The sequence below is a fragment of the Armigeres subalbatus genome, chromosome 1 (assembly GCF_024139115.2).
Source record: "Armigeres subalbatus isolate Guangzhou_Male chromosome 1, GZ_Asu_2, whole genome shotgun sequence".
NCBI lineage: Eukaryota > Metazoa > Arthropoda > Insecta > Diptera > Culicidae > Armigeres > Armigeres subalbatus.
Window position 1 is genome coordinate 70156991 of NC_085139.1, and position 25439 is coordinate 70182429.

The window sequence follows — 25439 nt, forward strand, 5'->3', positions numbered from 1 at the left end:
CTGGGCGAACTACGCACCCAGATAAAACAATGGATCACCGATGAGACCTGGAGGAAGATAGAGGAGCGAAGAGAAGCCAAAGCCGCGATAGAGCGATCGAAAACCAGAGGAGCCAAAGTCTTAGCCCGTCAACGATACACGGCTCTTGAGAAGGAAGTAAAACGCTCATGTCGACGGGACAAGCGAGCGTGGGCAGACTCTCTGGCCGACGAAGGAGAGAGCCGCCGCAACCGGGGACATTCGCCTCCTCTACGATATCTCACGACGCTTAAGCGGGGCGAAGATGAATGCAACGATGCCTGTGAAAGACGCGAATGATCAGTTATTGACCGACCCAACTGACCAGCTGAAACGCTGGTTCGAGCACTTCGAACAACTTTTTCAAGTGCCAACCAGGCCATCACCACCTCGGCATGATCTGCCTAGGATCCGACGTATAACACGTGTCAATACCGAAGCTCCATCACTGCTAGAGATTCAAACAGCCATCCAAAGCATGAAATCGAATAAAGCCCCAGGGGTCGACCGCATATCAGCCGAGATGCTCAAAGCTGACCCCATGACATCCGCTCAACTACTGCATCGTTTATTTCGTAATATCTGGGACACCGCAACTTTCCCGGTCGACTGGATGCAAGGTATCTTAGTGAAGGTGCCCAAAAGGGTGCCCTGACTGTATGCGATAACTGGCGAGGCATTATGTTGCTGTGTACCGTTCTCAAAGTTCTGTGCAAAATTATCCTAGCCCGGATTCAGGAGAAGATCGATGCGACTCTCCGGCGGCAGCAAGCCGGATTCCGTGCCGGAAGATCCTGTGTGGACCATATTGTCACGCTCCGCATCATTTTGGAGCAGGTCAACGAATTCCAAGAGTCCCTTTACTTGGTATTCATTGACTACGAAAAAGCTTTCGACCGTCTCATTCACGAGAATATGTGGGGCGCCCTGAGACGCAAGGGGGTTCCTGAGAAAATCATCAGCCTCATCGAAGCACAGTACGAGGCCTTTTCGTGTAGAGTGCTGCACAATGGGGTCCTGTCCGACCCTATCCGGGTCGTAGCTGGTGTGAGGCAAGGATGTATTCTATTACCGTTACTGTTCCTCATCGTAATCGATGAGATTCTGGTAGATGCGATTGACCGTGAACCAAACCGCGGGCTGTTATGGCAGCCTATAACCATGGAGCACCTAAACGACTTCGAATTGGCGGACGACGTTGCACTACTCGCGCAACGGCGCTCTGATATGCAGAGTAAGCTCAACGACCTTGCCGATCGCTCCTCCTCGGCAGGTTTAGTCATCAACGTCAACAAAACCAAATCGTTGGATGTAAACACGGTGACTCCTTCCAGTTTCACAGTAGCCGGGCAACCAGTGGAGAATGTTGAAAGCTTCCAATATCTTGGTAGCCAAATGGCGTCAGAAGGCGGTACCAAGATCGACATAGGCGCACGGATCAAGAAAGCAAGGGCTGCCTTTGCGAGTTTAAGAAATATCTGGAAAAACAGGCAGATAAGTGAACGCACCAAAATACGAATTTTCAACTCTAACGTGAAATCTGTGCTGTTATACGCTAGCGAAACATGGTGTGTATCAGTGGAGAACACTCAACGGCTGCAGGTGTTCATTAACAGATGCCTGCGGTATATAATTCGGGCCTGGTGGCCTCACAACTGGATCTCAAACAACGAGCTCCATCGTCGTTGTCACCAGAGGCCGATAACAACAGAAATTCGGGATCGGAAGTGGGGCTGGGTCGGCCACACTCTACGTAGGGGCGGAAACGAAATCTGTAAGCAAGCATTAGACTGGAACCCAGCGGGACATCGCAGCAGAGGCAGACCCAGAGGCTCATGGCGGAGAAGCCTCAATAAAGAAATAAAAGAAGTCGACCGAAATCTAACCTGGCAACAGGTTAAAGCGATAGCCGGGCATCGCTCAGGATGGAGATCTTTCAAGTCGGCCCTTTGCACCACCGGAGGTGTACAGGATCCATAATGAAATAATAATAATGAATATCAAACATTTGATTGAATTTTACAAGCAAAATTTATGCAATTTTACAAATTTACAAATTTATTTCGATTTTAAAGAACAGTGAAATCGATTGAATGTTACGTTTATTTGCATGCTCCAAATATGTGCATGAAAATACATTTAAAATCACAACATATTTTTATCTGTGGTCAGATATCAAATAGGGTAACTCACCCAGAAATACCCCTCCTCCAGTTTTCGCCCACCTATTTTGAAATCTTTATTTCTCAAAAACAAGTTTTTGAAACAATTGAAGTTCATGTTTTTCCATTCTGTTATTAAACAATGAAGCAATAAAAAATTAAACTTGAACCTTAACAACTAGTTTTCGAAAAATAAAGATTTTTAAATTGCTGGGCGAAAACTGGGTGGGAGTAGGATTTCTGGGTGCCTTTTCCTATTACGATAATCTTAACCCATCAGTAATTCATCAAAAATAACTTGTCAAATCTACTCATGGATGATTACAACCAGTGTTATTAAAATCATTCACAAATCTCAATAATCGAGCTCAGGTCTGGGACACTGGGACAGAGCCGCCTCGCAGCTTAGTGTTTATTAAGCACTTCCACAGTTATTAACTGCGAGGTTTCTAAGCCAAGTTACCATTTTTGCATTCGTATATCATGAGGCTAACACGATGATACTTTTATGCCCAGGGAAGTCGAGACCATTTCCAATCCGAAAATTGCCTAGACCGGCACCGGGAATCGAACCCAGCCACCCTCAGCATGGTCTCGCTTTGTAGCCACGCGTCTTACCGCACGGCTAAGGAGGGTCCCAGGTGGTGAACTTATTTACAATAAAAAATCACATTAATAAAGAACAAAAAAATCAATCATTGAGCTGTCCCGCGCGAGGACATCCTTTTCTACATCTCGATATGTACTTTCATAAATCGATGATCCATTGAATATCGGCCCATCGAGGGTTGACTGCATCAACACAGGCTTACTTTGCATTCGGGGTGCATTTTACTCAAGGCTACTCTATGAAAGTAAGATTTTCATATTAAAACCAAATTTCGGGTAAGAAAAGAAACTGTATACACAGAATTTTGTTTTTACATAACTTTTTTCAGTCGTATTGGACGCTTGGACGCGTGACTTTAACTTACCACCAAAAACTGTGCAACATGTTCCCAAAATGTTGGATAATTCAAAGAAAACATTTAAGGTAAGCGCAAAACTGAGAAAATGTAAAACGTGTAAAAACAGAATCCTGTATATAGGAATAAATAACTTACCTTTGGTATTAAATGTTAGCTTTTAGATTAAAATTCAGATTTGAACAAAGAATATAGAGTAATACCGCATTTCAGGAATCCTGAGGAACTCAAGAAAAGGATTTAAAACACTTCATTGAATCAATAACAACAAAAACATTCGCACTCCCCCGTATTTGTCAAAACGCCGACTGGCTGCGTTCTGGTACGTTTCCAGAGACACAAACCTACAGGTAAAGTGGTTCATAGCTTCATTAGACTGCAAAATGATAACGTCACCAGCACCCAATACCACTGCGGGTCACACATACAGCCGGAAACAACTTTTCCTTTCACCAACACGAGAATCCCACCCATCCATCTCCCAACCAAGTTTTCCTGCGACTACATCCCGAACGGAACGATCCCCCGAAATACGAGGAAAAGCGAATCAAACTTTCGCTTTCATTGGTAAACAATATGGCCATCAGCTGACAGTAGCGATGTCACATTACTGCTGGGGGGGAATGTACCGTGTATGTGAATCGAAGCATGCTTTGGTTGAATTTCATGAAGGATGACGACAATTGCGTTTACCCTTGCGCGAAGGTCACCCGTCGTCGGTGACTCGAATGTGGAATATCTGCTGGCTCGCGCGAGTGGAATATCTACGAGAAGGCAGATAAACTAATAACAGCCAATGAGAGGGAAATTGGATAATAGGCCGGCTTTCTGTTAGAATGTTAGAAAGTTTTTGAGTCATCCTTTTTGGATTTATTTGTGGTGGTGGTTTTCTACTGTTTTAGCAGAAAAGTGTTGATATCTCCGGTAGTATAGATTTGGTTAGTTCCATTCAATGTCACTTTTTGAAATGTGTTGTTATAGATGATGTATGCGACATATGTATTAGATGTAAAATTCAGCGTTATCTGTAATAATAGTTAATAATTTAATTTGTTTGTCTTGCCTCCGTGACGCTTCTCCGTGCATGTTCAAAAATATATTGAAAATTTATCGTTTGTTTGAGAAATCACGTATCACGTATGATTTGTGTTTTGCCTATAACTATTGATCTTTCCACAAGAAAAAAAAATAGAAAGAAGAAAAAACAGTGTTTTTTGTTTTGTTTAAAAACCGTTTTAAGGGGCTGTACACTAATTACATAAACAATTTTTCTGTTTTTTTTTTCAAAGATTTTTCCCATACAAATCAATTTTTATTTATATGGAGTTTAAGAAAATGGCCGGAACCCCTTCCCCCCATAAGTGCTCACGTAATTAGTGTTTCTAAAACGCTTTTCTTCTCTTATTTTATTGTGAATAAAAATAATGTCAATTGTTACATCACAGACAAAGCTACGTATTAGAATAATACTATCTTTATATTTGTTGTGCTTTAACTCTTATCGCTTTAACTCTGTTGGTATAAACTTCATCATCTGTTTTACATGTATTAGGAAGCTTACATAGGAGAGTCTTTTCCAACAAAGATCAGTATCTTCTACCATGCATCATACATCCTATTGGTGATTGTATGCTCTTAGCTAGGCTGTAAAAATTCCACTTTCCTTTGGAAATAGTATGTGTATGATGTACAGAGTTAATTGAAATTATTAAATGCACTAGTTCTATTAAAACAAACGGGTTTTTCTACAAATTTGAAAGACGGTATAGTAAAAAATCGTCTTTAAGTCTCATGGAAATATGCATTCAATATTTCCATGGTAAAGCGATAAGCAAAATACCTATCGCTCCTTGTAAGGGGATCAATTCACCCACTACTACGTTCCAATCCTTTGCGGCATGGACAACACGACCACGTGCAATGATAACATACAATGTATAGACTGTTTACAATCGCTGTATAGCATAATGCCTCTATGCGGGTATCAATACAGGCAGGCAAAAAAGTATCTCACACCAGAATATTAAAAAAAGAGACTCCACTCCATTCCGCAACACTCTCACGCGGTTCAGTTTGCTTTAAGTCGCTGGAGCCGTGTGTACACGCCGAGAAAGTCAACCGTAGATTGGATCCCTGCCTCAGTCGTGTAACGTTCCCTCGGTACGGTTCGCCAAGTGTATTTGAGCAACGCGAGTGCATCTCCTCTGGAAGCCTACGACAAACAAGGGTCGTCTGTTAACATTCTGTAATCGCAACCTCTAATTGACTCGTAAGTGTTTCCAACATAGTTATTTATAGGTTTATTGCAAAGTGGTTCTACGTTAGAAAGTGCCCTTGGTGGGTTATCACACCTAGCATAGAGGTGAAGTTGCACTGCTGGAACAAAAGGGAATGCTCTTTTTTCAAGTCATTAACAATGAGTTCAATACCTAAGTCGTTGCAAATTTGTCATCTTAATTCAGATAGTTACCGTAAAATTTTAGATAACTTTTCTAAATCTCCAGTACTAACGGGTGACCTTTGGCGACCTTCAAATTCGCGAGGCGTTATGCCACTGAAAAGGCGAAGGCGGTTGTCGGTCAATGTGACGTCGATCTGTGACACACATTCACGCGGTCTCCAACCCCATCCGCAGTTCAGTTTTTCAGGTCATTTCATATTAACCTACTTTTATCAGTCACAGATTCTGATTGTCGGTCAGCGAGGAGATATCATTTGGCCAAGAATTCCAGCATGCATAAAATTCAGGAATGGATTTTTTTTCACAAATTTGACATTGAATTGTACCTTCTATACATCTTCATTGACAGTAACTGGTATTGGTGTACAATGATTGAAAAAGATTTTTTTATTGGGCCACTAAGGTATCTGGAAAGATAACGCCACCTATTGAAGTAATGCTGCACAACACTGCATGTGTAGTAATTTATACATAACAAGAGAACTGTTTCATTTTTCGACTCAGATTACAATATTGAGGAATCTTATCTCGAAAGAAGAATATAATGCATCGATTCTATTATCTGATATGCGTGCTTAATCTGGAAAAATGGCAAAATAAGAAGCTGATTTTTTGCATTTTTTCCCAAGTTTTTGAAAGAAAAAGTGCCAAAGCTACCAAAATAATCGAATTCAAAGTTCTCTTATGGTGTTATGTGAAATCCCATCTCAAATGATTTTTTTTAGATCGACAAGAAAAATCTCGAGATAGGCAAAATTTTGTCGAAATTCAAATCAGCATAACTGTGCCTAAAATAGTACGATTTTAATAAAACTGCAACTACTGAACGTAGAAACTCTTTTAGTTTTATGTCCTCATTCTAAATCTAAGAGTGGTCCACGGGAAGCTAAGACTCTCTGAGATCGTATGTAACTCTAGTCGTTCACAAAGATTCGAGTAAATGCGCAGATCTTCTGATAGGGGATCATAATTCACAGCATTCCAAAATTGGCTCCAATTATTGTTATAAACTATCTGGTGCCTTCATCCACCATTCGGAATTCTTACTGACTTCCTGAAGTCGCAATAGACATTTATTATCTTCCTGGAAATTTGTGTGAAATCTTGTATCTTCTGACACGACTTTTAAACTTAGCATGACCATAAGCAGGATGACCGTGCATTTCCTAGTTGCTACTCCGTGATTGACCAGAGCAATCGCAATTGCACAAGGAACCAATGGATGGAAGCATGGGATTTGCTCTCCAACCTAAATGTACACAGTCCGAGAGTTCTAATATTCTTAATGGTCGATAACGGCACTGGCCATGTCCTCACGGTCTATCGGGGATGGGAAGAAATTGATTATGCAATCACTCGCCTATTGCAAACCGAGAACTCCTCTGCACTCGCCACGAGTTCCTGCGGAATTTTATTGGAATCTGGGGGTTAGGTTCTGTGGCAGAGGTTCGTCTTGGTTAACGGGTTGCCAGCTAATGTGATAGTAATGAAAGGGTGGTATATTCTAATTGGATGCCGAAACGAGCTTTTTTACTCATTTCGAATGCTAACAGTTACCTGCTAGAAGTAATCAAGATGTAGGTATAGGGATAGACGATGGAAACGGCGCGAAGGCCCATTTCCAGTTCTAGCGATTGCAAAAATATATGGAAAGACACAAAGTAGGAGGAATGGAACCGGCCTGAGATTAAACCCACGGCAGAAGCGGTAGCCATATGACCACCTAGCCCTTTTTTTACACGACTTTTGAACTCTTTCCAAACAATTGTGGGAGCCTCTAGAAATCGTTCTGATCCCGTTAAAAAAATCTTACGGATTTGGCATTTTTATGGACATCGAAAATCCTCCATTGGATCTCAAATAAACTTATGGAATAAGATTTTTTTTTTCACTCTCTGTTGAGATTATGGACATCTAAAAATAGTCACGAACTACTTGCTTATGGAGTAAGAACTCTTGTTCTCTCTCTCTGTGGAGTGTATGGACAGCTGAAAATAGTCACGGACTGCTTGCAATCTTCCAGATAATCAATCCCTACAAGCTCACATAAATTCATGAGACACTTACAGTAAGCCCAGGAAAACATTCTAACTACTGCAATACTTTCATTATTTTGGTCTGAATACACTCAGGTCTTTTAATTTTTTATTTAAAAGAAACAATGACCCCATGGAAAATATAAAAAAATAAGTCGTGTTTGTCAATAAGTGGCATCAATGGTCTTAGAATTCCAGCATTGCTTTATAATACTATGTTCGCACTACAGCCTGAATAACAAATTATCGACAAAAGAAAGCTCATCAAGATAGCCGAATAAACATGTTACAAGGCCCTAGTGCGAACATAGTATTATAGAAAGTTTGACTACTATCAACTAGATGTCAGACAACTACAACAATAAAGAAACTTCATAAGGAACATCTAATGGAGATTTTTGAAGAACACGTGTAAACATGTTTGAAGATTCCTTGGCATATTTTTGTATGAATCCCTCCACGAAGACATTGCAATTCTAATTTGAGTCAAAACCATACAATCTATCAAGTTTTTGGAGCGGATCTTTTGACCAAATCTACTGAACATCCACCAAGGAGCTCCAGCATAAAACTATAGAGTGAGTTTTTGGAAATCCTTTGGGATTTTTTTATGTACAAATTATCGTAAAGACCTAAAGCATTATTCCTGGACTAATTTCTGGACAAAATTCTCAAAAATCAACCAGAATATTTCTTGTTAAAATCATCAAAAAAAAACATCAAAAGCAGCGAATGTAAAATTGAAACATTGTCATACAACATTATCCTCCTCTTGCGTCCGTGTATGGTTAATAACCATTGGTTATGGAGTATCGAGTAACGTTTAATTGAGACCATCGCCACTTCCGTATATGAGGTAGATCCCTACATGACTAATAATTTGGCCATCTAAATACGTGAGGGTCGACCAATGACACTATAAGCCCACCATCAAATGGAAGTTCACGAAATGTTTTTTAAATATTACCTACAGTATCTTGTTTGGAGATGATGCTGATGCTGTAGAGTGCCGTCATAAGTCCACAAAGATAGTATTCGGCGTTTTCTTTATAATATCTAATTCAAGTTGTTGGTTGTAGGTTGAACATTTTTGATGATGGTTTGTTGATCGGTTCTGAACCTTGGTCCATTTCAGCCATGTGATTCAGTTGCTGCTTTCGCTAGACAATTTTCAAAAGTTTGAACGATAAATAAACTAAATAGTCTAAAATATTAAAGGAGACTTTTTATAAAAAAAACTATTTTGATGAAGCCTCAACAGTAAGGTGACTGAAAAAACACTTTTTCAAATTTTTTGATGGGCCGCATTTTTGATTTTCGCATTTTTCAGCGTAACATTCTGTAATAAATTCTTCAAGATCTGAATGAGTGCCATTCATAGTACTATTAGTACTTCTTCTTAAATTGGGTCGTCTAAGGCCAAATCACTGTTTTTAGATGTTTCTGCAATGCGAGTTTAGTACCGCCCAAACGTTGACCGTTTTGGCTGACATTTTGTCCACAGCATAAGGGTATCAAATAAAACCGAATAAGAGGGCTGTCCTTCAAACAAATCGATAAACGTTTCTTCCATACTAATTTGAACCACCCCAGAACAGTGACCATTTGAGCAACGTGGCTTTGGAACCTCTGTTATTGGTTAGAGATTAATAGAAACAAACTCGATTATCATGATAAACATAAAATAGGCCCGGAGTAGACTTTTAGTCTAGACACTACCAACGGTCACACAAAATAAGCTTTATAGCTTGATAGTGGAGATAGTTGTCGACTGTAGGTGACTCGGAGTATTGTTTATCGCCTATGTAGTCTGATGACCAGGTAAAACACTATGTCAATTCTTTTTCAAGAGATTAAAAGGTTCTGAGTTTCATTGTCATAAGTGTTTTTAGTTTAGTTTATAGCCTCAATTTGAGAAAAAAAAAAAAATCATTGAGTTTTGTCATTTTTTCCCTGACCTGAATTAAAATGTCAGACATTCCTTGACATTCCAGGTCCACATTGAATTTCTCTGACTTTCCCTAACTTTCCAGGGTTTTCCAGGTAGTCGACACCCTGCTTAAAAATGCATTTTTTTTATTTGTCATTTTATGTGACGTCTACTTTCATCATGTTTTATGCTTTCACCAGAAACTAGAACTCATTTTCTGGCCAATGCTGGTTGTAGATCAAGAATCCGTCAGAATTACGCAGATATATGGCCATTTCCGAGAAAACGTTTTCGGAAATATGATGAAATGGTAACAAATAAAAATAGGGTTTCAAGTAGTGCCTACACATACGTGATTTCTGGTTATACAGAACATTGTAAATGAATGTTTTCTATTTCCCCATCAACATTGTAGTATCATCTTGATGAGCGTTTTATTCCTTTGTCAGCTACAGGATCAAGATCTATTGTGTCTGCGTATAGTAAAAGCTTTGGACCACGGTCACAAATAATTTGACGCTTTAGGCGGATGTTACATATCTGTAATAATCAAATTATGACGCTCATCTTATTATTTTGTAAAAATGTTTAAGCCCTTTTCCCAGTTACCCATCTAATGACCGTAGATTTGTTTATCTCTGCAATGCCATCTACAATTAAATTGCAATCCATCAATCAAGATGATACAAGTGCTCACCATATCGAGTCGCATTCAATAAGAAATGAAGTCTCACTTTCATTTCTTATTTCTCACTCTCCTATTCTCATTTCTAACTTCTCATTACTTATCGCTTTTCTACAGCATTTTCGACCACATGACTTTTTCGGTGAAATGACCTGTTCAGAGAAACGATATTTTCGTCCGTATGACCCATTCGGCCCTTTCTATCAAACGACCATTTCGGCCAAACGGCATTTTCGGCCAGATGACCTATTCGGCTGAACGACATCTTTGGTCGTATGTCTCTTTTGTACAAACTACTTTCAGCCAGATTGGTTTTGGGCTACTGGTTTGTTCGGCCAAATAGCTTTCTGTTGAATGACTTTCGGCCGAACGGCCCTTAAGCTTTCTGAGAAGAATATAATTTAACTTTTCTGATGTGCGATAGCCTCGGAGACGAGCCAGCCTAGGGCTTAAAGTCTCCTTAATAAAGACAAAAAAATGGGGTTGTATACAAGACACAACCGCTCGACGTAAATTACGTAAAACAAATAAAGTAATAGTACACTGAATCATCAATTCCGCTCTATATAGAAGAGAAGGCAATTTTCGGATTGGAAATTGTCTCGACTGGAATTGGAACGCGCTGCATAGGAGATGCATTATGCATGAAAGAACTAAAATTTTCAATAGTTGATTCAATAGTTTCAATAGCGTTGATACGCAAAAGTTTCAATAATACTGGCAAATTGGTGGAGCTGATAGTTTGCGAATCGATTGATATGTGAATTTTTAAAATCCATTGAAAGATAAAGGACCTATTAATGTTACAAATCTTACTTGATTTCGTGACGGTCCCCAATTTTGAAATTTTCATTTTACACCCTCCTGTAATGAAATTCAACAGTGTATGTAATCTTAAATAGAATCTGGGGAGACTTAACCCCCTTTTTATAATAACTAGGGTAAGTGTACCGGTTTTGGCCATCTTAGTGCCCAATTTGGCCAACTCTGAAAAATGCATATTGTCCAAAAAATGTCGACCAGTTTAAACAACAAAGAAAGATAAGAGATATATCTCCTGTTAGAGCTAAGAAAACCATCGAAAATTACTTTACAATAAACTTTTTTTTCGAGCCAACCCTTCATCAAATTCGTCAAATCTATAAAAAAAAAACAAATTTATCCCCCAGTGGTGATTATGCCTTTCGATTCAATGTGTTGAATGTTGTGTTGAATTCGAATTAGTATGGTAAATGCAACGTAAATTGCCTACATTTTGACGGTTAAAAGCTTTGATGTGATTATATCACGCTGCATTAGAATTACTCAACTATGAGAGTAATGGATTGCGTCACAGCTAAATTGAATAATGATTTAAAGTGTGCGTATTTGTTTAAATAATAATAAAATATTATTCAAACCGCATGAGTTATTAGCAAACAAAACAATAGTGTCCAACTAGGAAAGTTTCTCCGTCGAATGAAATTACAGTCACAGAGAACAAACATGGAGGCTCGAACAAAATTTCTTGCAAAACATGTGTAAACAAACACACCGAACCTCAACGCCATCGACGTCAACATTGCAACTCACAATCTCATTTTGACAACACGATGGCGCTGGTATGCGCTTGCGTGCATGACGACACTAGCGCACAGTGACATTTTTTGATGACGCTAGCGCTGATTATGCACGGGATAACGGCGACATTCCAAAGTTATAAAAACTCGTAGCCCATCTAGTGAAAGACTTTGGTTAGTTGGGCTGAGATTTCATCTGTCAAATCAGCGAATACAATAGAAATTCAGAGCTGCCAACTGCCGTTGATGTCATAATTTGACGTCCACCTTCGTTTTAAGTGGGCTACAGCCCAACTAACGGGCGCCCAACTAAATCGTAGCCCAACGAGTGAAATTTGACTGTAGTTGCACTCGAATCGGTCAAGTCCTTCTATATGAAACGTGTTTAACAAAAAAAAAATCCCGGGGCTACACACATACACACACAGACGGACATTAGCTCAGTTTTTCGAGCTGAGTCGATTGGTATATAAAAAAGAGGTAATACACTATAGAGTAAGATTGTCGCTGCGGTTCCCTTTGTTATCGTCCCCAAACATGTTGGGTACCTATCTGTCAAAACGTACTGATTTTTCCTTCGTTGACATTTAGTGCCCTATCCTTGCCAGCAAAAGATGTTTCGCCAGTGACGACAGCGACAATCTTCCTCTATAGTTTATTACCTCTATTGTATATAACACTATGGGTCTCCGAGCCTCCTCTCAAAATTTGGCTTTTGGAGTGAAATTATAGCCTTCATTCAACTGTCATTTAACTGCAATGCTTTTTAGCTGCAATTTGATAGTTGCAATAATTTTGCAATTATCGGACCGCTAAACTTTAAACTAATGTCAAACTCAATGACAGCTGCATTGCGTTACACATTTATATGCACTTTTATTGCACCTGACGTCGATTGACAACCGTTTGACGTTTAGAATGTATTGCAGTTATAGAACGGCATTCGTTAACTGAAAAGTAAACATGTTGCAGTTATCGAACGGCTACTGTAGACCACTGGAAACAATTTTTTTTTTAATTTTCGCCAATTTTTTTATGTGCTAATGAAGGATTAAGCTGGGGACAGTTGAGTCAACAACTTAAGTCCTAAACATCTTTAAATTGTGAAAGAATGTTGACATTTTTGTTAGTACAGGGATACCACGATAGTACGTACCCTCGATTGTACGTACAATTTATCTCAATAGTACTTTTTTTTTGTTTATTTTTCTGCGCGATTTCAATTAAAATTTAAATATGTTTTAATCATGACACATGCAAGGGGTCCTTCATATGCTGCGTAATATTTTTACATCTGATTTAACCCTTTGGGGAAATATGAGTCATATATGCCCAGCCTTTAAGATTGGTTGTAAAACATCACAGAAGAAAGCTAGGTCCCCACTTTTTCCAGGAAAAATGTTTACCAGCATGTCGGCTTTACAGAAAAAAATATCGTAGGCCAAGTTTGGTTATACCTTGGCGACCCAGATATCTGAAACCTTAGGAAAAACCATGCAGAAGAATCTAAAATGTTTGGATCCTATACCACATTGTTCGATAATTTTAAACTCTCAATCATGCTAAGCAATCCTGATAGTTGAGACAGTGATCTATTTTCAGGAATACGAGATATTCAAAACTCTCCAAAACGTTTTCCAGTTCAACCTAAGTTGTCTACCAGATCAACATAGGCTTTTGCAATATTTTCATGGTCGGCATATACCCAACCCGGTTCAATAAGCGCATCATGTAATCCCAATTTTATGAATACGAGATGTTCATGGTACTCCAAAACGTTCTCAAGTTCCATCCAAAGTATCTATCGAATCAACCAAGCCTTTTTCAATGACTTCGATATGTACCCAACCTGGTTCAATTAGCATATGTGCACTAGACTGGCCCGCAGGATACGAAAAGTTTTTGAATTCCTGAAAGTTTCTCCAGGAATTCCTCCACGAATTCCTACGCTTGCTCCTCCAGGAATTTTTCCGCAAGTTCCTCCAGAAATTTCTCTGCAAGTTCCTCCAGGTATTTCTCCGGTAGTTCCTCCAGAAATTCCACCGGAAGTTCCTCCAAAAATTCGATTAGGACTCAAAGGAGTTACTCCAGAAATTTCTCCGTGATTTCTTTCAAAAAATCCTCCAAACATACGTCCTAAATTATTGCCAAGTATTTCTCTGTTAATTCCATATTTCCTTGGTAATTTCTTCAGCAATTCACTGCCCAAGTATCCAAAAGCTTCTTTAAGAGTACGTTTTTCGCTTAATCAGCTTCACTGAGCTGCTTAAGCCAAAAACGTACTCTTAAAGGAAGTTTTGGTTACTTGGGTGAAGAACTCCAAAAATTTCATCAAGATCTCTTCATTAACTACTCATTTAGGATGAGGTTCTGCCGCAGGAGTGGATGGAAGGTGTCGTGTGTCCCATCTTCAAAAAGGGGGATAAGCTGGATTGCAGTAACTACCGCGCAATCACATTGCTAAATGCCGCCTACAAGGTACTCTCCCGATTTGTATACCGTCGACTAACACCAATTTCAAGAGAGTTCGTGGGGCAGTACCAGGCGGGATTTATGGGTGAACGCTCTACCACAGACCAGGTGTTCGCCATACGTCAGGTATTGCAGAAATGCCGCGAATACAACGTGCCCACACATCATCTATTTATCGACTTCAAAGCCGCATTTGATACAATCGATCGGGACCAGCTATGGCAGCTAATGCCCGATAACGGATTTCCGGATAAACTGATACGGTTGATCAAGGCGACGATGGATCGGGTGATGTGCGTAGTTCGAGTTTCAGGGGCATTCTCGAGTCCCTTCGAAACGCGCAGAGGGTTACGGCAAGGTGATGGTCTTTCGTGTCTGCTATTCAACATCGCTTTGGAGGGAGTAATACGAAGGGCAGGGATTGACACGAGTGGTACGATTTTCACGAAGTCCGTCCAGTTATTTGGTTTCGCCGACGACATTGATATCATGGCACGTAACTTTGAGAGGATGGAGGAAGCCTACATCAGACTTAAAAGCGAAGCTAAACGGATTGGACTAGTCATCAACACGTCGAAGACGAAGTACATGATAGGAAGAGGCTCAAGAGAGGTCAATGTGAGCCACCCACCACGAGTTTCTATCGGTGGTGACGAAATCGAGGTGGTGTATTCGTGTACTTGGGCTCACTGGTGACCGCCGATAACGATACCAGCAGAGAAATTCGGAGACGCATAGTGGCTGGAAATCGTACGTACTTTGGACTCCGCAAGACGCTTCGATCGAATAAAGTTCGCCGCCGTACCAAACTGACTATCTACAAAACGCTTATAAGACCGGTAGTTCTCTACGGACACGAGACCTGGACGATGCTCGTGGAGGACCAACGCGCACTGGGAGTTTTCGAAAGGAAAGTGTTGCGTACCATCTATGGTGGGTTGCAGATGGCGGACGGTACGTGGAGGAGGCGAATGAACCACGAGTTGCATCAGCTGTTGGGAGAACCATCCATCGTTCACACCGCGAAAATCGGAAGACTGCGGTGGGCCGGGCACGTAGCCAGAATGTCGGACAGTAATCCGGTGAAAATGGTTCTCGACAACGATCCGACGGGAACAAGAAGGCGAGGTGCACAGCGGGCAAGGTGGATCGATCAGGTGGAGGACGACTTGCGGACCCTACGCAGACTGCGTGGTTGGCGAAGTGCAGCCATGAACCGAGCTGAATGGAGAAGTCTTTTATGTGCAGCACAGGCCACTCCGGCCTTAGTCTGATGATAAATAAATCATTAACTACTTCGAGGGCTTTCCAGAAATTCCCTTTAAATTTCTTCAGATACTCACGAAGAAGCCCTCGATAGCCACCTGCTACTCACGCTCCGGGCATTCTTCCGAAATTTCCCCCAAGAGATCTCGGAAAATTGTTCAGGGACTATTTTCTTTGGGAATTATCCCGGAAATTCTTTGAGAAACTCGTCTGCAAATTCATCTGGTATTTCTTTAGATATTATTCCGGAAATTTCGTGAAAACTCTTTCGGAATTGGTTCCGAAAATTTCCCCTGAAATCCCTTATGCCGGAATTCTTAAAATTTCTGCCTGTACTTCCCCCAAAATTTCTACAAAAAATCATCGAAAACCCCTTCAGGATTTTTTTCCAGGAATTCACAGCAACATCTTAAAACAATAACCCCAGAAATTCTTCTAGAAACTCTTTTCCTTTTTCTTCCAGAAATTTCTCCTCGAATTTTCCCAAAAATTCCATCTAGATTTTCCCCGGAAATAACATCAAGAATTCCTTCAGAAATCTCTTTATAAGTTCCCCCGAATATTTCTTCAAGAATTCCTCGGGAGATGGTTTTGGAATTCCTACAGAAATTTCTTAAGCTATTCTGCCGAAAATTCCAAGAACATGCTGCATTTTCAGGAAGAATTTCCGAATGAACTTTTGTGGGAGTATCCGAAGGAGTTCCCAAATGATTTCCTGGAAAATTAACTATGGGAAATGTCGGCTTTGACAGGTTTTGTTCTATTATTGTCAGGAAGGTTTTCTATAACCAATTATGCTCAATCTTGGCCTAAACATTCTTTGCATATCAAAGAAAATTGTAGCCGAATTTCATAAAATTTGGTCAACAAAACCCCCCCCCCCCTGACAATAATAGAACAAAACCTGTCAAAGCCGTCATGGGTGGCTTTCATAATTTCTCTCCTCCATCCTAGCAACTTGAAAGCAGAGTGAATAAAGCAGAACACCTAATGTGTTCTGATGTTTTAGTTTTATTCTAGTAGGTAGAGCAAGCGTAACGCAAAAGCTCAAGTCGTAGCTTCCATGGATCCCATACAAAGTTTGGCTTGGCGAACTCTGTTGCTCGTTGTTTACGCAGTAACGATCGCTCGTAATCGTTGTTTGGTATCCATCTGAGCAAGGCTGTTCACTCACTGGCGTAGGATGCTATGATTGAATTAGATCAATGCTCGTCCGCTTCACTCACGCTTTCAATGCATGCTTGTGACTAATTTGTTATCGACTTGTCTTACAAGTTATTTACAATTGTGTAGTCCTTTAAAAGAACTTTTTTCTAATAATGACTCTAAATCTAAAATTGGTAGCGTGAGAGTCGAATTAGCGTCAAATGACATTAATGTCATGAAATTCCGTGACATTTTTTTTTAAATCGTTCTCACGCCTTACACTTTGTATTTCGAACAATGATCGGTTTGACAAAGTTCAAGGATCCTTTAAGCATTAATAAAAAAATACGAATTGTAAATGACTTTTGAAAAAAAATATTAGCAAATTAGTAATAGCAATCCCATGACATTTTTTTGACATTTCCCATAGTTGTCTGTGGGAAGGTCCAAACACACAAACCGTCCTGTAAAATTACATTATGAACTTATTATAAAATAAAAAATCAAGTTAATAAAGTAGGTACTTATAAAAAACCTGTAAAATTAGTATACTGCCTATGATCGCATATTTGTAACAATCGACAAAAGTAGGCATGGGAGAAATGGAACGATGAAGTTTGTAATATGCATCAGTATGCAAATCTTATTGATTTTCTAAAAAATCACAAAAAATGCACAAACACTTTATTCAGTTGGAATCTTCGGTAGAAACATTTCCATTACTTGGTATTTAAATGCCATCTATTTTCGAACATTTATGTACACAGCGCATGACGTACCGGCAATAAAGTTTTCCAGTGTTACGGTTATGCGGTCACTTTGCTTAATGTTACAAAACAACTTGGTAGTTTTTCGAGTTTTTTGGAACAAACTTTCTTATTTCACCTGAACAGCTGGAAGAACTAGCAATTTGGAAATGATTCATGAGCTTATCTCAAAATCGTCAAAAATGCAAATGTTACAAATATGCGATCGTCAAAATCGCTTTGTAAGGAGAGCGGAGGTAGTTGACGTAAGGCTACCATTGATTATCTATACAGAATAGACCACACCGGAGTTCACAGCAGAAGGAAATGATAAACCGAAGCAATATAAACACGTGATTTTGGAATGGTTCTGATCTGAATCAAATGTAGGCCGTTCGTACTTGTTGACCGTAATTGTCGAAGCACCATTATCTTTAGTGGCATAATCACAAAATAGCTATCAATTGCTTCACATACCTACATATATACATATCAACAATCACGTTGCAGGGATGTGTGAACAACATCTATATCTCAAAATACCACGCAGATGGTTAATGATTCTGATAATCGAGGTTTCTGCGGAACGTTTATGGTAGGAGATTTGTTTTGCAACGAATTGCAAAAGATTATCTTTTCCTGCGTGAGCCATTCATTCATCATCTTGCCAAGTATGTAGTAGTATAAACACCATGGGGGCTGAAAAAGATGTTTGCAAACACTTCCGTATTTGATTTACTGCATGTTGCAGCGCATCTCTTACCGATAACCTCCTGATAGCCTTTGCTGGTTGGAGTACGGTACAGCCAGTCTACCCAGGGATCTTTCGAATTTGGGTATAGAGTACCATTGTGCTTGACTTCCTATGTGTATGGGCAGAAATCAGCTCTTGGATCTCCATGGACATTGATTCGAGAGCGAACCTTCATTGCACGGTGAAAAAAATAATAAGACTTTTAGCATTCCGGCAAAGTTCAAGCTGCAACCAATGTATGCGATAATAGGCTGCAATTATAAATTGGCTCTAGCAACTAAGTCTAGCACCGCGGTAATCAGGAAAACAAATCATTGTGATAAAAAATACCCTTTAGCAGTAATAACTTAGACCAATGTTGTTGCAGTGACTCATATATGCCTGAGTTTGGTTGCATCTATATGACCAATAGAAACTTGTTTACAACATGTGTGCTTTCAGGGTAGGAAGCATTACAAATCACTCATAAAAAATCAGTGGTCATCAGTAAGCCCAATTACACGAATACTTCAACCACTTCGATTTCATCACCACCGATGCAATCTCGTGGTGGGTGACTTACGTTGTCCTCTTTTGAGCCTCTTCCTAAAATACACTTCGTCTTGAACATGTTGATGGCTATAGTCTGATCTGTTTAGCTTTTCTCTTCAGTCTGTATGTAAATGCAGGCTTCCACCATCTTCTCAAAGTAACGTACCACAATATCAATATGGACTTCGTGAAAATCATACCAATCGTGTCTATTCCTGCCCTTCGTATTACCCCCTCAAAACCAGTGTTCAATAGTGACACAAAAGACCATCACCTTACTTTAACCCTCATGGAACAGACTCACCATATTTGAACAATAGGTCTTTCCTCACTTTCTAAGAGTTCAGTTTTCCTGGACTGAATCTCTGTAAGGCTTCAGCAACTCTATCGTATGATCTAATTCTTGAAATCGTCTGCGCTCTACCATTGTTCCGATTGTCCGGAATGCGAGCGGCCAGCTGCAGATTTCCAAAATCCAGTGGAGAAGCTTCAAAAACTCGAAAATTTAGGACACATTTCCGAAAATCTTGATTCATTTACAAAATTCAGTTATCTGTGAAAAACATGTGGAGCGTACATAAAAAATGGTTTATATTTATTTTCCTCGAGAAGGTTGAAACCTTGTAAAATATGAAAGAAATAAAATTATCTCCATCCTGAGCGATGTCCAGCTATCGCTTAAACATATTGTCAGGTTAGATTTCGGTCGACTTCTTTTATTTCTTTATCGAGGCTTCGCTGCCATGAGCCTCTGGATCTGTCTCTGCTGCGATGTCTCGCTAGGTTCCAGTCTAATGCTTGTTTACAGATTTCGTTTTTGCCCCTACGTAGAGTGCGACCGACCCAGCTTCACTTCCGATCCTGAATTTCTGTTGCTATCGGCCTCTGGTGACAACGACGATGAAGCTCGTTGTTTGAGATCCCGTTGTGAGGCCACCAGGCCCGATTTATCTACAGCAGGCATCTGTTGATGAACACCTGCAGCCGTTGAGTGTTCTCCACTGATACACACCATGTTTCGCTAGCGTATAACAGCACAGATTTCACGTTAGAGTTGAAAATTCGTATTTTGGTCCGTTCACTTATCTGCCTGTTTTTCCAGATATTTCTTAAACTCGCAAAGGCAGCCCTTGCTTTCTTGATCCGTGCGCCTATTTCTACCTTGTATCCAGTCGACCAGGTATGTTGCGTTGTCCCAGATATTACGAAATAAACGATGCAGTAGTTGAGCGGATGTCATAGGATTAGCTTTGAGCATCTCGGCTGATATGCGATCGACCCCTGGGGCTTTATTAGATTTCATGCTTTGGATGGCTGTTTGAATCTCTAGCAGTGATAGAGCTTCGGTATTGACGCGTGTTATACGTCGGATCCTAGGCAGATCATGCCGAGATGGTGGTGGCCTGGCTGGCACTTGAAAAAGTTGTTCGAAATGCTCGAACCAGCGTATCAGCTGGTCAGTTGGGTCGGTCAATAACTGACAATTCGCGCCTTTCACAGGCATCGTTGCATTCATCTTCACCCCGCTCAAGCGTCGTGAGATATCATAGAGGAGGCGAATGCCCTCGGTTGCTGCGGCTCTCTCTCCTTGTTTTCTCTGGGTGCGAAGTTCGCCCAGATTATTCTCGCTGGTGGCGATGAAGGCCTTCTTGATGGCGGTCCATTGGTCTTCCACGCTGCTACCTTCCGGAATATCTGCAGCACGCGTCTCCAGATCATCAACGAGGGATCGTTTCACCGTGGCATCTTCCAGTCGGCGTGTTTTGAACCGTCGTCCAACTCTTTCCTCATGCCGATGAATGCGCGCAATGTGCAGGCGTGTTTCGCCGATGAGGAGGTGATGATCAGACGCGATATTGGCACTACGTTTATTCCGTAGAACAAGAATGCTCCGTTTCCATTTTCGGCTGATGCAGATGTGGTCGATTTGATTTTATGTAAAGTCGTCACGGGAGACCCACGTGACCTTGTGAACCGGTCGATGAGGGAAGAGCGATCCCTCGATCACCATGTCGTTATTACCACAAAATTCTGCGAACAGCTCTCCGTTTTCGCTCATTTCTCCGAGACCATGGCGTCCCATAATGCGCTCATGGTTCGAGTTGTCGGATCCGATCGTCGCATTGCAGTCGCCCATACAGATCTTGATATCAACCTTCGGAATTCTATCTACGACGGCATTGAGTTGGCTGTAGAAGTTCTCTTTATCTTGCAGATCGGCAGCATCGGTTGGCGCATAACATTGGATTATATTAAGGTTTCGGACCCATGTTCTAAATCTGGCAACGATTATCCTTTCATTTATAGGTTCCCACTTCATAAGCGCAGAGTGTGCCTGAGCGCTTAGTAGGAAGCCAATTCCGCGATGGCGGGAAGCGTGTTTACCTCGTAATAGCAGAACTTGTCCCGACGGCGTTCTGTGTTCTCCAAAGTTTGGCCAACCGACTTCACTCAGTCCCAGGATCTCAAGCTTCATGCGGCGTGAAAAGTTGTGCCAATTTACCCTGCTGGGCTAGGGTTAAAAGGTTCTATGTTCATATTCGTGTCCGTTGTTTCGCGCTAAGAGTCGTCGCCGTAAAATCAGTCCGTATTCTTTCATTATCGGATTCTCGAACAAATTGATGTTTCGGGAACATGTGATATCGAGTGTGACATATTGAAGTTTAAACGAACGAATATAATGAGAGCAATGTATGCAAATTGCAAAGGTTGCAAAGGCCGGCGGAGGTCTTTCGTCGCTTTGTTGGTTAAAAGCACCAGTCTAGCGTACTAAGGGTCAAGGGTTCGAGTCCCATCGAAGGAAAGTGGTTACTTCCAATACATTTTTCAAATCAAATTCTTCCACATAACGTACATATTCACATCGGATTTTTTCTGAACATTGTAAATCAAAGCGTTTGTCCTAACAGGTCGTTTGGCCGAATCATATGCCATATGCCCGAACGGGTAATATGATCGAAAATGTCGATTCGGCCAAATGACATTTTCAGTCAAATGGCTTTTCTTTCAATCGACCATTTCGGCTTTATCAGTCAAAACATTTCGGTAAACAGCATTTTTTGACCAAATGACCAGTTAAGCCGAACGACATTTCCGGCCGTATGTCCATTTCGGCTAAAAGACATTTTTAGTCAGATGGGTTTCAGCCAAATGATGAATTCGGAACAACTTTTGGCCTTGCGGCCTCCGACCAAATGGCCCTTTCCGTCATTAGGCCGAAAGTCATTCGGCGGAATGCCATTTATTCCTACTTGGCCGAATAACACACGTTTAGCCGTAAGTCATCTAGCCGATTTTCATTTAGCTGAACGTTTTTCGAACGAACGTTTGCCTGAAACGGTTATTATGTAGGAAAAGGTTTAGCCAAAAGTTATGTACTGCCGAAAGGGACATTCGGCTAAGCAGGTAGTTTGGCCGAAAGAATTGTTTGCCATAACAGGTCATTTGGCTGAAAATACCGTTTGGCCAAAATGGTCGTTCGACTGAAATGGTTGTTTGGCCGAAAATGTCGTTTGACCGAATAGATCATTTGATTGAAAATGCCATTTGGAAAAAAAATGGTATTTTGGTAGGAAGCGCCATTTGGTTCGAAAATGTCCTTTCTACCAAACATCCATTCGGCAAACGAATTTTTCGGTTAAATGACTGTTTCTGTCCAGGGTGGGACGACCCTACGTTGTGTTGATTTTTAGTGGTGATTCTCCGGGCAACAAATAAGAAACTACTGCTTGACTTGACGGTTGATTTTTGCCTCCGAGAGGCAGCGTGCCTACTCGGAGGTTACTATGAACACTGTACTTTACATGACATTGAGAGTCGCCTTTATAGGCGACTCTAAAAGTACGGATGTTATATAAACATTTATTAGGGACGTGTGCACAACATTCAAATTTGAATTCTGATAGGACTAAACAGCGCCAAACGCTACGCATATAACGCGACCACTTGGCGAGAACGGAGAACAAAAAATTACACAAATGAAAGCAGCACTCACTGCTCTGCTTCGATCCAGCAGCAGCTACGAGTGTAACGTTCGTGCCCGAACAATGACCTATTCAGCTAAACAACTTCTACGGCAAAATGACCATCCTAAAATCCCTTGATTTTTTTACCATAACACAGGGTGGCCAGTGAGTCGCGTAATCGGGAAAATGCGGAAAATATGCGGAAATTGAAAGTCCACACGGGAAATGCGGGAAAAAGTCAGGGAATTTCTTGAAATTATTCAAAATCGGGAAAAAAAGTCACCATGTTCTTTTCATTAAACCATGATAATTATTGTACCGTAAAATGAAAAAAAAACATTGCTTACAATTTTAAATGTTATTGTTTTTCCACGTAACGTTTGAAACTATTTGAGAATTATTCGGCTTTATCAAATGTATAATGAAAAATGATATTGTAACCAGAATTCGACTCCAGAGCTCTGATGGAAAGCAACATGCCACTTACGCTTCGGCAGGTTTCTAAGACCAAGGATATCTCTGAGAGTTCGAGAAAAAGCTAATTAGCATTTCGTTGCAGCTAGTGGTTTCCTAAAGATGCTTTGTTGATTTCTCTTGAGAGCAACTCAAGTATTTTATGGAGGCTTGTCGACAACTGAGAATATCCAATAAGCCCACATCTCAACAATTCACGCTGAGCTTTAGATTAATGAACAGTGTTTGATCGTAAGCCAGCATAAAGATGAAAGAAGGATTGGCATAAATAATGAAGTATGATGTCATAATAAGATCAGAATGTGTAGCAATAAAAGAAATAATCAACAAATAATTCATCACTGGTCAATTAAAAATAAGTCTCAAGGAAATTATGGAAAAAATAGTGATGTAGGTAACAAGCAGTGAAGAACATGAAGGTTATTATTATTATTATAAAAGTGATTTGAACCAGTTTAAGAGATGAGCCTGCCTAAGGCTGCAAATCTCTATAGGGCACTGCACGAGAAAATCTCTTTCTCTTTTCGTTCGTCATAAGTTTTGACGTTTATTGGCCTTGTTGTTTTCAAATTTCTTTGTAGCAAGAAAGAGACAAAGCATCCCGTGCAACGCCCTATAAAAAAGAGAAAAAAAATATTTGCAGCCCTAGGCTGGCTCATCTCTAAAAAAATTGAAGTTGTTGGAGAGGATAAATGCCAAAGTATTGGCAGACACAAACATGTTTATTCTCTCAACGGATTCTTCAATCTATTTAAGGTTAACTTTTTTTTTTAATCTTTCGTTTTTTTGGAAGGCTCATTTGCCGTGAAGCGTTACAGGCCGAAATCAAGTTTAACAATACATTTCTTGATTCTTATACATAGTGTTAGTTTTATTTAAGTTAATTCTAGACCAATATTTGAAAAGGGCACAACGGTAAAAATATTCTCCCCGGTTCCTCGTCTGCATACATAGTGAAAGCACTGGAAAAAAAATACACTGTTACACTTTTTCAAATGTTGGTCTAGAACTATCAATTTTCAAAATAGTTAGAGAGTTTTAAAATTTACCATAAATTACCCAAGGAATTGACTGAGACAATAAAACTTAATAAATTTATTACAGAAAATGCCAACTAAAAGCATTTTTACAAGAAAATATGATTATTCACGATTTTTTGGAATTGGAATAGACATTTTATTCGAAATCTTCAAAATTATATCAGAATTTTTAAAAATATCAGGAAAAAGTCGGAAATATGCGGGAATTTTAAAATGGAAGTTAAGTGGTCACCCTGATAACAGCAAAATGAGCTTTGACCAAATGGTTTGTACAGTCAAGTGACATATTCGACCAAATAACTTTCACCCTTGTCCTTTGGACAAATGGCTTTCTACCAAACGGACCATTTCTTCATCTCAGTTTTTAAGAAGAGCTTTCCGAAATTTTAACGGAAAATTCTCTGAAGTTTCAACGTGATGTGAGAATATTCCTTTGAATCTTCGGTTTTTCCACAGAAAATTTTGTGGACTTCCAAATTATAATCGGCGTGAAAAACTATAGATCAGCGGCGATGTAAAAATGTCGGCGGCGGCGCACACCTCTAGCTTGAAATTCTTCTTTCAAGAGGCTTCAAGATACTCTGAAGCCTCATTTTCAATAGCTCTTAAAACAAAATAAAGAGGCTCTAAAGGCTACTTTAATAAGGCTTAGAATTATCTTTTAAGATGCTTGGAAGCGAATTTTCAACAGGCTCAGAAGAGTCCTTCCAAGATACTCAGAAGCTTTCTTTTAGGTGGCTCGGAATCCCTTCCATAAAAATGCTCGGAAGGCCTATCAAGGGGCTCGGAAGCCTACTTTCAACAGGCTCGGAAGTCTCCCTCGAAAGGACTTAGAGTCCTTCTTTCAAAAGGCTTGGAAGTTTATTTTCAAGAGGTGCGGAATCCTACTTACAATACGCTCGGAAGCCTTCAATAGTTGAAAAGTTCTGTACTAAGCACGATGTATGAACTTAATTTGAATTGGGAAGTTTCACGGAAAATGAAAATTTCAGGAAAGTTTTTGGAAATAGTTTTCAGGTCCATTTTCATATATCTTATGAGTTACGCTTATTTCCATTCACAGCAAAAAAATAATGGGGGTACCTCAATTATTGCAAAAGTTCGAAGGGGTTCAAGAAAAATGTGAGAACCGCTGATCTATGGGAAAGATCTGCACTAGGTATTGAACACCTCAATAACTTGAATCTTCAAATCCGGACTTCATAAACTGAATCCTGAAAATTGGAAAT

General features: G+C 40.1%; 1 protein-coding gene across 5 annotated transcripts in view; it reads right to left on the reverse strand.

Annotated features, from left to right (window-relative positions):
• LOC134227019 (guanosine-3',5'-bis(diphosphate) 3'-pyrophosphohydrolase MESH1) overlaps positions 1 to 25439 on the reverse strand; it is a 78508-nt gene that overhangs the window by 25428 nt on the left and 27641 nt on the right. For 2 of the 5 annotated variants that reach the window (XM_062708225.1, XM_062708215.1), the window contains exon 1: positions 3284 to 3442. The exons of 2 other annotated variants lie outside the window; for them this stretch is intronic. Coding sequence is in view for 1 of the 3 variants with exons in the window: in XM_062708208.1 (XP_062564192.1) it covers positions 3155 to 3208 (54 nt within the window). In the remaining 2 variants the exon portion in view is untranslated. Of the gene's footprint in view, positions 1 to 3154; positions 3226 to 3283; positions 3447 to 25439 lie in introns of those variants that run through there. One more of the 5 variants, XM_062708208.1, reaches the window with a different exon arrangement.